General features: G+C 33.9%; 2 protein-coding genes across 3 annotated transcripts; both read left to right on the top strand.

Moving 5' to 3' along the window:
* Positions 1 to 930: 930 nt before the first annotated feature.
* Positions 931 to 2,919, top strand: LOC110184914 (hydroxysteroid dehydrogenase-like protein 1). The gene is made up of 3 exons (XM_020953559.2): positions 931 to 1,346; positions 2,088 to 2,198; positions 2,270 to 2,919. Exons 1-3 carry the CDS (start codon positions 1,061 to 1,063, stop codon positions 2,806 to 2,808), a joined length of 936 nt encoding a protein of 311 aa, XP_020809218.2. The 5' UTR covers positions 931 to 1,060; the 3' UTR covers positions 2,809 to 2,919.
* Positions 2,920 to 3,215: 296 nt separating this feature from the next.
* LOC110179782 (hydroxysteroid dehydrogenase-like protein 1) lies at positions 3,216 to 13,242 on the top strand. Of its 2 annotated transcripts, XM_086835112.1 has the most exons (6): positions 3,216 to 3,520; positions 5,151 to 5,364; positions 11,395 to 11,517; positions 11,584 to 11,694; positions 12,488 to 12,936; positions 12,997 to 13,242. In XM_086835112.1, the coding sequence occupies exons 2-6, from the start codon at positions 5,187 to 5,189 to the stop codon at positions 13,111 to 13,113; spliced, it is 978 nt and encodes a 325-aa protein (XP_086691238.1). In that variant the 5' UTR covers positions 3,216 to 3,520; positions 5,151 to 5,186; the 3' UTR covers positions 13,114 to 13,242. The 2 variants fall into 2 exon arrangements, with proteins under 2 accessions (XP_086691238.1, XP_086691237.1); XM_086835111.1 differs by lacking the exon at positions 3,216 to 3,520 and having other exon boundaries at positions 5,145 to 5,364.
* The last annotated feature ends 515 nt before the right edge of the window (positions 13,243 to 13,757 follow it).

Below are 13,757 nucleotides of genomic sequence, written 5' to 3'. Positions count from 1 at the left end.
CCATTTCTGGGACCTCCCTAATTTATGAATGCTGCTAAGGCGGTAATTGTGTGATTTGAGAGTGTCCTGTGTGGTGTGTGTGTGTGTGTGTGTGTGTGTGTGTGTGTGTGTGTAGAGTGCAGTTTTGGCGAACAAAGGACCAACGGGCAATGATGTCATCCTTGGTTGGGGTTTTCTGCGGATTAGAAGGTGACTGACTCTGAAGGATGCCTGATGGTGAAATATACTACTTCATTCTTTCAAAATTTGTGCTAGAGTTCAGTGGAAATAAATCTGTAGAAGAAAGGATTTATTGCTGAATAAAGATGTACTAATGGGTAAGGAATAAATAAGAAAAGAACTTATATTATCGCTAATAATGTAGAGTCAAGTGCTTTAAAATTCAACTGGAAAGGAGAAATTTATCAGCATTTCATTTTACTTATAAAGATTATCTACCATGTTTAAGTTATAAACAAATATGTAAGGTAATTGTACCAGAATTTCATTCAAAATAATACCTCAACCAACATAGTACTTTATATAAAAGATAAGAGCTTCCGTGAACCCCATAATAACGCCTAAAACTTATTTAATTTGCTTTGTTTATTAATCTGTTCGCCTTTATCTTTATTAGGCATTGATGATTTCTGACCCTTTGGGTTAACTGAGTGCGGAACTTTGCAAATGCGACCTTGCCCACAACAATTTCTAGGGCAATGTACGCGACCCCTCCCAAATCTATTTTAATTTATCAATTTGCAGTCAAGAGAGCCCACTGCAACTATTATAAATGCCATATCAAATTGTGAGAGCGATAACCGAACATGTCGTAATAGTTATAATATTCGACTCAACTGAGTGATTGAAATGGATTCTTTTGACGAGTCGAACACCTTTTAATCGCAGTCGTACTTCCATTAATGCTTGTCATTTAAATTCATCGCCTTGCCCGGCGAAAAGTGTACAAATTGTTCCGTGACCGCAGTCCGTTGGAGGGAGTCGATCGAGGCGGTCCCATAATCTTCGCCCGAACAATCAAATTCAACTAAATAAATAACAATTATTCTCGGCAAACAGTATGTTCTGCTGCTTATCAACATTCCTGGCCTACGTTGGGCTCTATGCCCTGGCCTCATATCTGTACGAGCAGTTGCGAACGCCGTTTAGATTGCTGAAACTCAGGTATTTCGGTGATCCCAGTCAGAGGCCCACGCTCAAGGAACGCTATGGGGACTGGGCAGCCATTACGGGTAGCAGCGATGGCATTGGCAAGGAGTATGCCAAGGAGCTGGCCAGGCAGGGTATCAATGTCGTCCTCATCGCCAGGAACGAAGAGAAGCTTCAGGCGGTTGTGAAGGAAATAGGTGAGTCTAAAGGTGGGATAGATAAGGAGCATGTCTGGGACCAATGGTTAACACTTTCTTATCAATTAACTCGGATGACAATTACTTTTTGATAAAGTGATTAAAAGCCTTCTAGTTGTTAATTTGGTTACACTATATATTGAATATATTTTGTGTATCAATTCAATATTTAGTTGTTAGTATTTTGGTACTATTTCTTATAAAGGAAAACTTTCAGAATTTAAATTAATGAATTTTTGGCTTAGCTTAGTACGGCTACGAAGTTACATATATTTTATTGTTCACATATATATTTATTTTCTAAAAGTGCTTACAATTTTAATAAGGTACATTTATCTTGCTTAATATGAATAAAATATGTTTTAAAGTCTAATAATAATTTAGTTTCTGTCCATTTAAAATGGGGCAAACATTTTGGCTAGTCAAATCAAACTATAAAGTTATTAAAAATCTATTATCTAAAATATTAATTGATGCGGTAACTGTGATTGCTCCCTTTAGCCGTGTAATAATTCTAGTTTGGTTTAAAATTTAAAAGAACACGCAAAGCACCTGTTGAAGCTGTTTTTTAAAGACATGCAACGGACTTTTATGCATTCAATCAACATGCTTACATTGTCATTCGAAATGGCAGGTTCTTTAAATTATTCGAATTGGTGTGAAAGATTAACATATCATAAATTAATTTACACGACACTCTTAATAACATTAAACTAATAATACTTAATTTAATGTCAACAGAAGGTGAGAGTAAAGTGCAGACCAAAATCGTGATTGCTGACTTTACCAAGGGCTCGAAGGTCTATGAGCATATAGAAAAGGAACTGGCCGATGTACCCATTTCTATACTAGGTAAGTAAGAAATATTAACTAGATATATTAATAAATATTAAAATTAACAATCAAAACTTCCTTTTATACAGTTAACAACGTAGGAATTGGCTCTCCAAGTTCCGTCCTGAAGTGGACCCAGGAATCCACCCAGGACATCATTGATACCAATGTGGTGGCCGTGTCACAGCTGTCCCGCATCTTCTTCCAGCGCATGAAGGCGGAAAAGATTAAGGGAGCCATTGTAAATGTGAGTTCCGGAACGGAAATGCAGCCTTTGCCCTACGCCGCCTACTATGCCGCCTCGAAGGCGTACAACCGTAGCTTTACTCTGGCTCTGCATGCTGAGGCAAAACCCTTTGGAATCCATGTCCAGCTTCTGTCCCCCAACTTTGTGGTGACCAAGATCAACTCGTACTCCAAGACGATCATGAAGGGTGGCCTCTTCATTCCCACGGCAGAGTCTTTTGCCCGGAGTGCGGTGAATCAGTTGAGAGACGGAGTGGATGAGACCCCGGGTCACCTGTGGCATCACGTTCAGAATGCTGTCTCTACTGCTTTCCCCTGGCGGATTCGTCTCTTTATGGCCACAAAGATTTTCTCCCTTATGACGGACAAAAAGAAGAAGTAAAATTGAATAGTTCTGATATTGTAAATATGTAGCCTTGAAGCAAATAAAATGCTATATTTTGTAAACAAAATAGATAATATTTTGAAGACTATAAAATTGACTTATAACAAAGAACATATCAGTTATTTAAATCTTAAAGCCTAAGAGCTTAATTATATTTTAAAATGTGAGTAATATCAACAAAACATGCAAATTTAAAAAAATTGCCTAACTTATGGTAAATGGAGCTATAGTTGAATGCAAGTTGTGTAGAATTCAATTTCAAATTGAAAATGAAACAATTTTATAGGAAAATGTTGCAAATAAATTATAGCACAGTTTCAGGCAGGTTTATAGCATACGGCTTGTGACTTGGCTAAGGTGAGTTCGAAATGCCAAACTTTAACGAATATTTCGGACTTTGAATGGAAGTTTTAACGAAAAACAAATGTTTAGATTAAAACATTACTCAAACTTAAACTCAAGAAACTATTAATAAAAAAATAATAATATAAACAAAAATTTAATATTTTGTATATATGAACATATATTCTTTAGTTTACTAGAAAGGCAACACTGTCCCCATTCAAAACTATCGAATAAAGCTTTTAATTTTCTCTGTCAAAGAACTTTTCTATCATCACTTTCAGTCTGGAATCAATATTCGGCTAGACAGGCCGCAGCTGAAAGTTTCTTATTTATAAAATATTGATTTTCTGACCGACGAATCAACGTGAGTTTGAATTAAGTTTTTATGAAAGAAGTTTAATGAAAATGGTGCTAAGAAATGCCTTTAAGAAATATGGCTTGTGGAACATTGATTTAAATTACATAAATAACAGGCGAGGTGTTTCAAAACACCTTTTGCCATTAACAAAACAAAGACTTGAGCAACAAGTAGGATTTTCTAAATTCAATATACAAATTTCAGTATTTCCCTTTGAGTTTTCAATATATTAAGTGCAAGTTACATGAAGTATATAATACATTTGAAAAGTGAAAGACCCATATATCACACTTTAAAATAATGATCAGTCTATGTATAATAATTGTGGGAGATATTTACACATCAGTAATTTGCGCGACACACACCATTATCATCAACTCTTAATATCATTTTTATTCAGTAAATTTGTGTTAATTACTGAATACATTAGCTAAATGTGAAGTTTTTATATCAAATGCTGATCATAGCCGGCAAAAATAAATATGTGAAAATCTTCTTGAAGCTTTCATGGTTCACTGACGAGCATTTGTTGTGATTATTTGTTCGGAAATACATTTCAACTTGGTTCCGTAGTTGATAAGAGCAATAAATATATATTACAACGCATGGTATTGAGAAAATAGAAGATAATGGGGTAGGTTTGTTCAGCAATAATTAAGTGTAGGAGGGGTTGAAAGCAGAAAGAAATACTGATAACCGTGCATTTAAAATAAAATGTGTATTTTAATAAAAATAAATTAATGATGCCGTAATTATAAAAACTATTATCTCCTCTTAAGGTGTGATAATGACACCAATTTGTATTTGACAACTGTCTTAATTCCAGAGTTTTTAGCAAAAATTGACACATTTTTCAACATGCAAAAACATAACTCGGGAAAAATGACAAAAAACTGTCTCAGGTGCCGGGGTTCATTGCATGACTAAAGTCAATTTAACGCATCTTTCGCTTAATTGTTTGCAATTAGTACTACACCGCAAGTAAGCTGATTATGCCCTTAGTAAGTAAGTTGAAATTGCTACAGTTCAGCGCAGGTTGAATAAAAGTATTCCCAGATTTTGAGAGGGAAAGCTATCGTCTTTCGGGTCAACTCTTTTCAAGGCAATTAAATGTCAAATAATTCACCCGCCAGAGCCTCGTAGTTTTTCATCATCATTTACAGCGACTCTTAACACCGTCGACTGTCCGTGGTAAAGGCAGCATAAGTAAATAAAATTTTTATGAAATAATGAACCGACAAAAACCGAGTAAAACCGCGGAAAAGAGCCCCAACTGCAGTGGCCTTTCCGCTGTAATTGTGGCTTGTTGAAGACCAAATCCGAAAACGAAAACCCGAAACCGAAACTGAAGAAACCGAAAGCCCGAAGTTTGCGGCTTCAAGAGTTTCAATTCAGTGCGTGATCGGCGCTTCAACCTGCAACTTGTGACTCTCGAAGAAAAGATAGACAGATACACCATCGAAAAAGTGGAAATTGTAAATTCGGAATACCCGGGGAAACTATTAATAATCATCACGACGAGTGCGTGTAGTGATAAGCTCTTGTTCCACAAGCCATTCGACTCGGTCTTATCGCCAACCAAAAATTCGTTTATTATTTGACTCAATAAAGAGAGCTCTTAACTTCTAACATGCAGCCAGTTTTGGAACTGAGCATTTACACCCTGCTCAGGATGGCATTCATTTGGCAGCTGGTTTCCGCGGTCATCTATATAGTGGGATCCCTGACGATCGCCGCCTTTCTTTATGACAACTTTAAGTCCCTGATCAGCATTATCAAGGCTGTGCTGGAGCCATATTTCCAGCCTCATTTGCCAAAGACTCTTGTGGATAAATTTGGCCAATGGGCAGGTGAGTGAACTGTTTTTATTCTTATTCATATGTACTTCATCTTGCATTTACACATTTCTATATAATATTGGAAAATAATAATAATTTTCTACATATAAATTATTATAGACTTCATAATGAAGATTCCTGCATTACCAAAATACATCTGTAACTAAAACTTTTTTTCGGCATACAATACACACCTCACTATATACCTTTAATCGCAAACTGTATACTTTCCGCCAATCATGTTATTCAATCCGACTTTTGCATATATTAACCCCAAGGGTCTGTCAATATTAGCTTTTTCGGTGTCCCCACATTCGCAAATGCAAATTGTTTACTAAGCTTTTGGAAAGAGTGTTTTATTTAGGAATACATGTCTATATACATTCTTTCACATAGGAACTGCAACTCAGTATTGGCTTAGCCAGAATCCCATTACTGCCGGTTTCATAATAACAAAATATTTTTTACTAAATTGCTTCTTAATTCTAGAAATTATCGAGTATAATTTGTATTCCGTGTATTATTATTTGTGTAGTGTAGTAATTTACAAGATTCGGCTTTTGTGTTACTTATAAATTAGGAACAATTATATTGTTTTAATAGTTAAATAAATCACACGACCGCTTGGACTGATTACCTTGAATTTGAGGAAAAGGTTACAAACCTCATTATCGGATAAGATAAGGAATCATTAATCAATATGATTTTGTTCCTTATTTGATATTGTCAGCATGAAAAGATTGCTTAAAATTTCTTATCGGATAGTTCGATGAAGTTCCCAACATTTACAAAGTCCATGTCTGATAAGACGTTAAAGCATAATTGAACCAACAATAAATAAATTGGAACATTAAAAAACTATTTTAAACTTAAATTTTTTCATAAATTGCTCGAGTTGAATTCTATCTTGTACGGGAGAAGTCAAATAATAATATTAAATTTGTAGAAAATTTATATGAGATAATGTTTATACATTTTTATATACTCTCAACGTGATCATTTTTATTTTAAACTGAACATGCCAATGCATTTCTTTATACCTTACTGACAGTACTTTTTGCTTATATATATTTATATATCTTATATATGCATATCAAGTTTAAGCTGTAATATGATATATAAAGGATATTTAAAAATCAACAAATTACTTGCCCAATTGGCTTTGTTTGTATATCAGTTAATGGAACACGCAAAGTCATTCAACTCGTAAACAAACCGGCTTGAGATTTTCTCGTTTTTTGTTTCGCATTTTGTGTTAGCTTTGTTTTTGGTTTTATTATTTAATTATTTTTCGCTTTCATTGACGGGAGTCTCGTGCTGCTCTAGCGGTTATTCATTTAACTGTCGCTTCTCTCGTTTATTGTCTATTATTGTTTAATTAAAGCATGACCTTCGGTGGCAACAGTTGATCTACTTCTCCATAGTTCTCCTAATTGAATTATGGTCTTTTTTTTATTGCTCACCAATCGAACTGTAAAATCTGGTCAAAATGTACGGCATTTGCAATTAACTGGCAACACGCAAGCGCAACAATCGATGGCTGGTGTTGGTGTTGCTGTTGCTAATATTTCCATGTTGCCATGTTTCCGTTGCACAAATATTTGGCAATCAGTAACCAGCAAACAGCTGCCAGTGGCAACATTGCAGCAATTGCCACGCAAGCCGGTTTCCTTCTGATCTGCAGCCAATTCCATTCATGATCCGTCAGTATTTAGCTATTTGCTTTGGTTTGGGCAACCGGCAACTGGCAACTAGCCACTGGCAATGTGATTAAAAAGAGCCACACGAATGCAGTGGGTTAATTAGCGGGCAAATGCTAGGTTTGAAAAGGTCTTCCGAAGAGATCTTCTGCAGTTGCCAAAGTCACTAAAAATATAAGCAAACGAACGAAAGTGTCGAAATTGGTCAACAATTGATGGTATCTTTTGTTAAGTTATAAACATTGAATGTCAAATATTTGTTGATTTCAAAACTATTATTTTTGAATTGCGCTTTTATACCCTTGCACGGTTATAATTTTAGTCATATTTTACTTGGGAATATTGTCAACAAATCAAATTTTAAAAAATTCAAAACTAACCCAAAAATGAATTAATTTTAATTCGGAAACATTTTTTATGCGAGTTTTTAATACTGCAATAAAACTGCATACTCAATTTACTCACAAATTAGTCAGTCGCATTTCTACAAGCTTCTAAAATAACTTTTAATACCTTTCCTTGAGTCAATATTTTTAATGACAATGTTGTCATCAAATCAATATTTAAAATCTCATAAGTAAGCCAAAAATGCATTTATTTCAATTCGGAAATCCGTCCTATGCTAGTTTTTATTAGGGCAACGAAACTGCATACTCAATTAAAAATTAAAATTTTTGTCGATTTTTGCCTTATCTTTTTTTGCAAAAATCGAAAAGTTTTTCAAAATTTTTTTTTCGACGGGACGTAGTTAGTTCGATTCATCTATTAATTCTGATCAAGAATATATATGATTTATACGGTTTGAAATGACTCCTTCACAGTTTAACAAGCTTCTGACTAAACATATAATACCTCTCTTTGAGTCAATATTTTAAATGACAATTTTGTCAACATATCAAATTTAAAAAAATTCAAAACTAACCCAAAAATGAATTAATTTTAATTCGGAAACATTTTTTATGCGAGTTTTTAATACTGCAATAAAACTGCATACTCAATTTACTCACAAATTAGTCAGTCGCCTTTCTACAAGCTTCTAAAATAACTTTTAATACCTTTCCTTGAGTCAATATTTTTAATGACAATTTTGTCATCAAATCAATATTTAAAATCTCATAAGTAAGCCAAAAATGCATTTATTTCAATTCGGAAACCTGTCCTATGCTAGTTTTTATTAGGGCAACAAAACTGCATACTCAATTACAAATTAAAATTTTTGTCGATTTTGGCCAATTTTAATGATGTAACCCCTTATCTTTTTTTGCAAAAATCGAAAAAATTGTCAAAATTTTTTTTCGACGGGACGTAGTTAGATCGATTCATCTATTTATTCTGATCAAGAATATGTACGATTTATAGGGTCAGAAATGACTTCTTCACAGTTTAACAAGCTTCTGACTAAACATATAATACCTCTCTTTGAGTCAATATTTTAAATGACAATTTTGTCAACATATCAAATTTTAAAAAATTCAAAACTAACCCAAAAATTAATTCATTTTAATTCGGAAACATTTTTTATGCGAGTTTTTATAAGGGCAATAAAACTGCATACTCAATTTACTCACAAATTAGTCCGTCGCATTTCTACAAGCTTCTGAAATATCTTTTAATACCTTTCCTTGAGTCAATATTTTTAATGACAATTTTTAAAATCTCATAAGTAAGCCAAAAATGCATTTATTTCAATTCGGAAACCTGTCCTATGCTAGTTTTTATTAGGGCAACAAAACTGCATACTCAATTACAATTAAAATTTTTGTCGATTTTGGCCAATTTTAATGATGTAACCCCTTATCTTTTTTTGCAAAAATCGAAAAAATTGTCAAAATTTTTTTTCGACGGGACGTAGTTAGATCGATTCATCTATTTATTCTGATCAAGAATATATATGATTTATAGGGTCAGAAATGACTTCTTCACAGTTTAACAAGCTTCTGACTAAACATATAATACCTCTCTTTGAGTCAATATTTTAAATGACAATTTTGTCAATATATCAAATTTTAAAAAATTCAAAACTAACCCAAAAATTAATTCATTTTAATTCGGAAACATTTTTTATGCGAGTTTTTATAAGGGCAATAAAACTGCATACTCAATTTACTCACAAATTAGTCCGTCGCATTTCTACAAGCTTCTGAAATAACTTTTAATACCTCTCTTTGAGTCAATATTTTAAATGACAATTTTGTCAACATATCAAATTTTAAAAAATTCAAAACTAACCCAAAAATTAATTCATTTTAATTCGGAAACATTTTTTATGCGAGTTTTTATTAGGGAAACAAAACTGCATACTCAATTAAAAATTAAAATTTTTTTCGATTTTGGCCAATTTTAATGACCTAACCCCTTATCTTTTTTTGCAAAAATCGAAAAAATTTTCAAAATTTTTTTTTCGACGGGACGTAGTTAGTTCGATTCATCTATTAATTCTGATCAAGAATATATATGATTTATACGGTCTGAAATGACTCCTTCACAGTTTAACAAGCTTCTGACTAAACATATAATACCTCTCTTAGAGTCAATATTTTAAATCACAATTTTGTCAACAAATCAAATTTTTAAAAATTCATAACTAACCCAAAAATGAATTAATTTTAATTCGGAAACATTTTTTATGCGAGTTTTTAATACTGCAATAAAACTGCATACTCAATTTACTCACAAATTAGTCCGTCGCATTTCTACAGGCTTCTGAAATAACTTTTAATACCTCTCTTTGAGTCAATATTTTAAATGACAATTTTGTCAACATATCAATTTTTAAAAAATTCAAAACTAACCCAAACATGAATTAATTTTAATTCGGAAACATTTTTTATGCGACTTTTTATAAGGGCAATAAAACTGCATACTCAATTTACTCACAAATTAGTCCGTCGCATTTCTACAAGCTTCTGAAATAACTTTTAATACCTTTCCTTGAGTCAATATTTTTAATGACAATTTTGTCATCAAATCAATTTTTAAAAATCTCATAAGTGAGCCAAAAATGCATTTATTTCAATTCGGAAACCTGTCCTATGCTAGTTTTTATTAGGGCAACAAAACTGCATACTCAATTAAAAATTAAAATTTTTGTCGATTTTTGCCAATTTTAATGATGTAACCCCTTATCTTTTTTTGCAAAAATCGAAAAAATTTTCAAAATTTTTTTTTCGATGGGACGTAGTTAGATCGATTCATCTATTATTTCTGATTAAGAATATATATGATTTATAGGGTCGGAAATGACTTCTTCACAGTTTAACAAGCTTCTGACTAAACATATAATACCTCTCTTAGAGTCAATATTTTAAATGACAATTTTGTCAACAAATCAAATTTTAAAAAATTCATAACTAACCCAAAAATGAATTAATTTTAATTCGGAAACATTTTTTATGCGAGTTTTTAATACTGCAATAAAACTGCATACTCAATTTACTCGCAAATTAGTCCCTTGCATTTCTACAAGCTTCTGAAATAACTTATAATACCTTTCCTTGAGTCAATATTTTAAATGACGATTTTGTCAACATATCTAATTTTAAAAAATTCATAACTAACCCAAAAATGTATTCATTTTAATTCGGAAACATTTTTTATGCGAGTTTTTATAAGGGCAATAAAACTGTATACTCAATTTACTCACAAATTACTCCCTCGCATTTCTACAAGCTTCTGAAATAACTTATAATACTTTTCCTTGAGTCAATATTTTTAATGACAATTTTGTCATCAAATCAATTTTTAAAAATCTCATAAGTGAGCCAAAAATGCATTTATTTCAATTCGGAAACCTGTCCTATGCTAGTTTTTATTAGGGCAACAAAACTGCATACTCAATTAAAAATTAAAATTTTTGTCGATTTTTGCCAACTTTAATGATGTAACCCCTTATCTTCTGTTGCAAAAATCGAAAAATTTTCATAATTTTTTTTCGACGGGACGTAGTCAGATCAGATCAGAATATATATGATTTATAGGGTCGGAAATGACTCCTTCGATGGGTTCGAAGCTTCTGAATAAAATTATAATTGAATATTATGTCTGAATAGACAAGACATAGAAAACCTTTGGCATCTATGTATTCTTAACATTTTAAAGTACGTGTGCTTATCTTGAAACTATTTCATTTCCCCTATCTAAACTGCTTGTTGGTTAATCAAATTTACTAATGGGTATTTTAATTGAATACAATGTTCTTCAATTTCAAAAGAACTTTATTTTAACTCACCAACCACATGCATTTTCATGTTTTCTCATCGCTTGTAAAAAAATGCGGTTTCCGCTCCTTTTGGCAACCTTCGATTGTACTCATCAAGTTCTCCTTGGATTCCCTTCACTTTAGTGGTGACGGGCGCCACCGATGGCATTGGAAAGGAATATGCCAGGGAGCTGGCCCGCCAAGGTCTCAACTTGGTGCTCATCTCGCGGACGAAGGAGAAGCTCATCGCCACCACCAACGAGATTGGTAAGCTCTACTTCACAATCCGCACAAGTCTATAGTATTTATTTAATATTGAATTAAAATCTTCAGAGAGTCAGTACAAAGTGAAGACGAAGTGGATTGCAGTGGACTTCACCAAGGGAATCGAAATATACGATCAGATTGAGAAAGAACTGGCTGGCATTGAAGTTGGCATATTGGGTAAGTTAGAAAATAGAAAATATGTTTTACATTTAATTATCAAAACATAATATAATTGAATAACTAAATAATGTAACATACATATATTAAATAAGAAGGGAAACTTATTTCGATCATAACAATGCTTACAACATTCGCATTCCTTAAGTCAAAATCTATGGATTTTATTAATTTTAGTACAAGACACATTACCAATTCTTGGTTGCTTAATCGTAAAAGTTTTTCAACTAAAAATCGTTTTTTAAACAAATGTATATATTGTACATTCATCATTGTAAACACATTGGCAAACGGCAATCAGCAGTAGCAAGCTTTTTATTTGTCTTTTTATTATGACTCTTATTTTGTTTGTGCGGATGTCAATGTCAAACAGTAGTAATTGCGTGCAATTATAATGACTCTGGTTTTTGGTCTATTGGCGAGGCGAAGAGTGGCTTAGGCGATGTTCAAGTACATCTCGTTCATACATACTCATATCTATATACATTTTATTCGCCCGGCCAGACTCATAAACGCTTCAGAGTCTGACGCGCTTCAGCAATTTACATTTCGAGAAAGAGACCTTGCGCTCGCCTCAAGGCATTTCCACCAAAATATTTTGCCTGATAACAGTTGACATTGATCTTGGTCATGGGAATTTATTCGTCACGATAACTTTTATCTAGCTTGCTATAAAAATAAAGAGCTTATAATTTGCCTGTGCCTTTGCTTCATTGATAAAAATCAAACTTTGAGTTTAGTTAGTGACTCACTTAAATCGAAATAAATATAACTTACCCCTTAAACTTTACAGTGAACAATGTGGGCATGATGTACGAGCACCCAGACAGCCTGGATCTGGTGCCAGAAAAGCTTCTATGGGATCTGCTGACCGTTAATATGGGATCCGTGACCATGCTCACCCGCAAGATCCTGCCCCAGATGATAGGACGCCGGAGGGGAGCCATTGTCAACCTGGGATCCTCCTCGGAACTGCAGCCTTTGCCCAACATGACTGTCTATGCCGCCAGCAAGAAGTTTGTGACCTATTTCACCAAGGCCCTGGAGCTGGAACTGGAGGAGCACAACATCCATGTGCAGCTGGTGATGCCCAATTTTGTGGTTACCAAGATGAACGCCTACGCCGATCGGGTGATGCAAGGTGGTCTTCTATTTCCCAATGCCTATACCTTTGCGCGTTCAGCTGTTTTTACACTGGGAAAAACGAGTGAGACGAACGGGTTCTGGACACATGGCATACAGGTGTGCAATAACTTATTGTAGGACTAACAATATATAAAAATAAATCCCTATTATTTACAGTACTTCTTCATGAAGATGGCTCCGTTGCGTATCCGCACCTACTTGGGACATCAGCTCTTCAAGCGCCTGAGGATTGAGGCCCTCCAGCAGAAGCAACAAAAACTGGGATTGCTGTAGCAGCTTAAGCTTGGGTCACCATGGGTCATGTAAATATTTGGTTCTTAGTCTTAAGGCCTAAACTATTAAATGAATTTTGTAAAAAGCCAGGAAAGAAATAAAATAAAATACTTTAAAAACAAAACAAAAGGTTGTACGTTAAAACCGGCTGGTGAAATCAATTGCCAAAATGCATAATGCACTGCCGGATTGCATAACCGCTGCAATTTAGCTTCCTGATGAGGGGTTGCAGTGTGCGGAGGATTGGCCAAGGGGGTGTTGACGGTTTTTAGCCATAAAACCGGTTGGCCAGCGCGCGAAGCTGCTGACCGACAAAAACGGCCAAAAGGCGAATCGGCCAACGGCAGATGGAAGCCGCCAAAACAGTTGCTATGACGATGTCTTCGCTTCATTGCCTGCCTGCACTTTTCGTTATTTTCAGCATTGTTTCCATTTACGATTTTGGCTTAGTCGATTTATTAGGTTTTTTGCAAGGTAGTTATAGGCCAGGTCGTAATGCAAATGAAGCTTAAGTACTTGTGGTCTCACACTGACACTATAGAGTACAATATGACTTTACAATGTGTTTTTAATACTATCTATTTACTACTCAAATAAAGGAAGGCAGTATTTGTTATTAGTAAGAATTAAATGCCTAATCATTA

The sequence above is a fragment of the Drosophila serrata genome, unplaced genomic scaffold, assembly GCF_035046125.1.
Source record: "Drosophila serrata isolate PLE 108 unplaced genomic scaffold, ASM3504612v1 contig_275, whole genome shotgun sequence".
In the NCBI taxonomy this organism is placed as follows: Eukaryota; Metazoa; Arthropoda; class Insecta; order Diptera; family Drosophilidae; genus Drosophila; species Drosophila serrata.
The sequence above is the reverse complement of the archived record's forward strand: the minus strand, read 5'-3'. Positions and strand labels throughout refer to the sequence as shown.

Coding starts and splice junctions, on each gene's coding strand:
- LOC110184914 (XM_020953559.2), top strand. CDS start 1,061: ATGTTCTGCTGCTTATCAACATTCCTGGCCTACGTTGGGCTCTATGCC. Junction 1,347..2,087: donor GGCGGTTGTGAAGGAAATAG/GTGAGTCTAAAG, acceptor TAATGTCAACAG/AAGGTGAGAGTAAAGTGCAG. Junction 2,199..2,269: donor TGTACCCATTTCTATACTAG/GTAAGTAAGAAA, acceptor CCTTTTATACAG/TTAACAACGTAGGAATTGGC.
- LOC110179782 (XM_086835111.1), top strand. CDS start 5,145: ATGCAGCCAGTTTTGGAACTGAGCATTTACACCCTGCTCAGGATGGCA. Junction 11,518..11,583: donor CGCCACCACCAACGAGATTG/GTAAGCTCTACT, acceptor TAAAATCTTCAG/AGAGTCAGTACAAAGTGAAG. Junction 11,695..12,487: donor CATTGAAGTTGGCATATTGG/GTAAGTTAGAAA, acceptor TAAACTTTACAG/TGAACAATGTGGGCATGATG.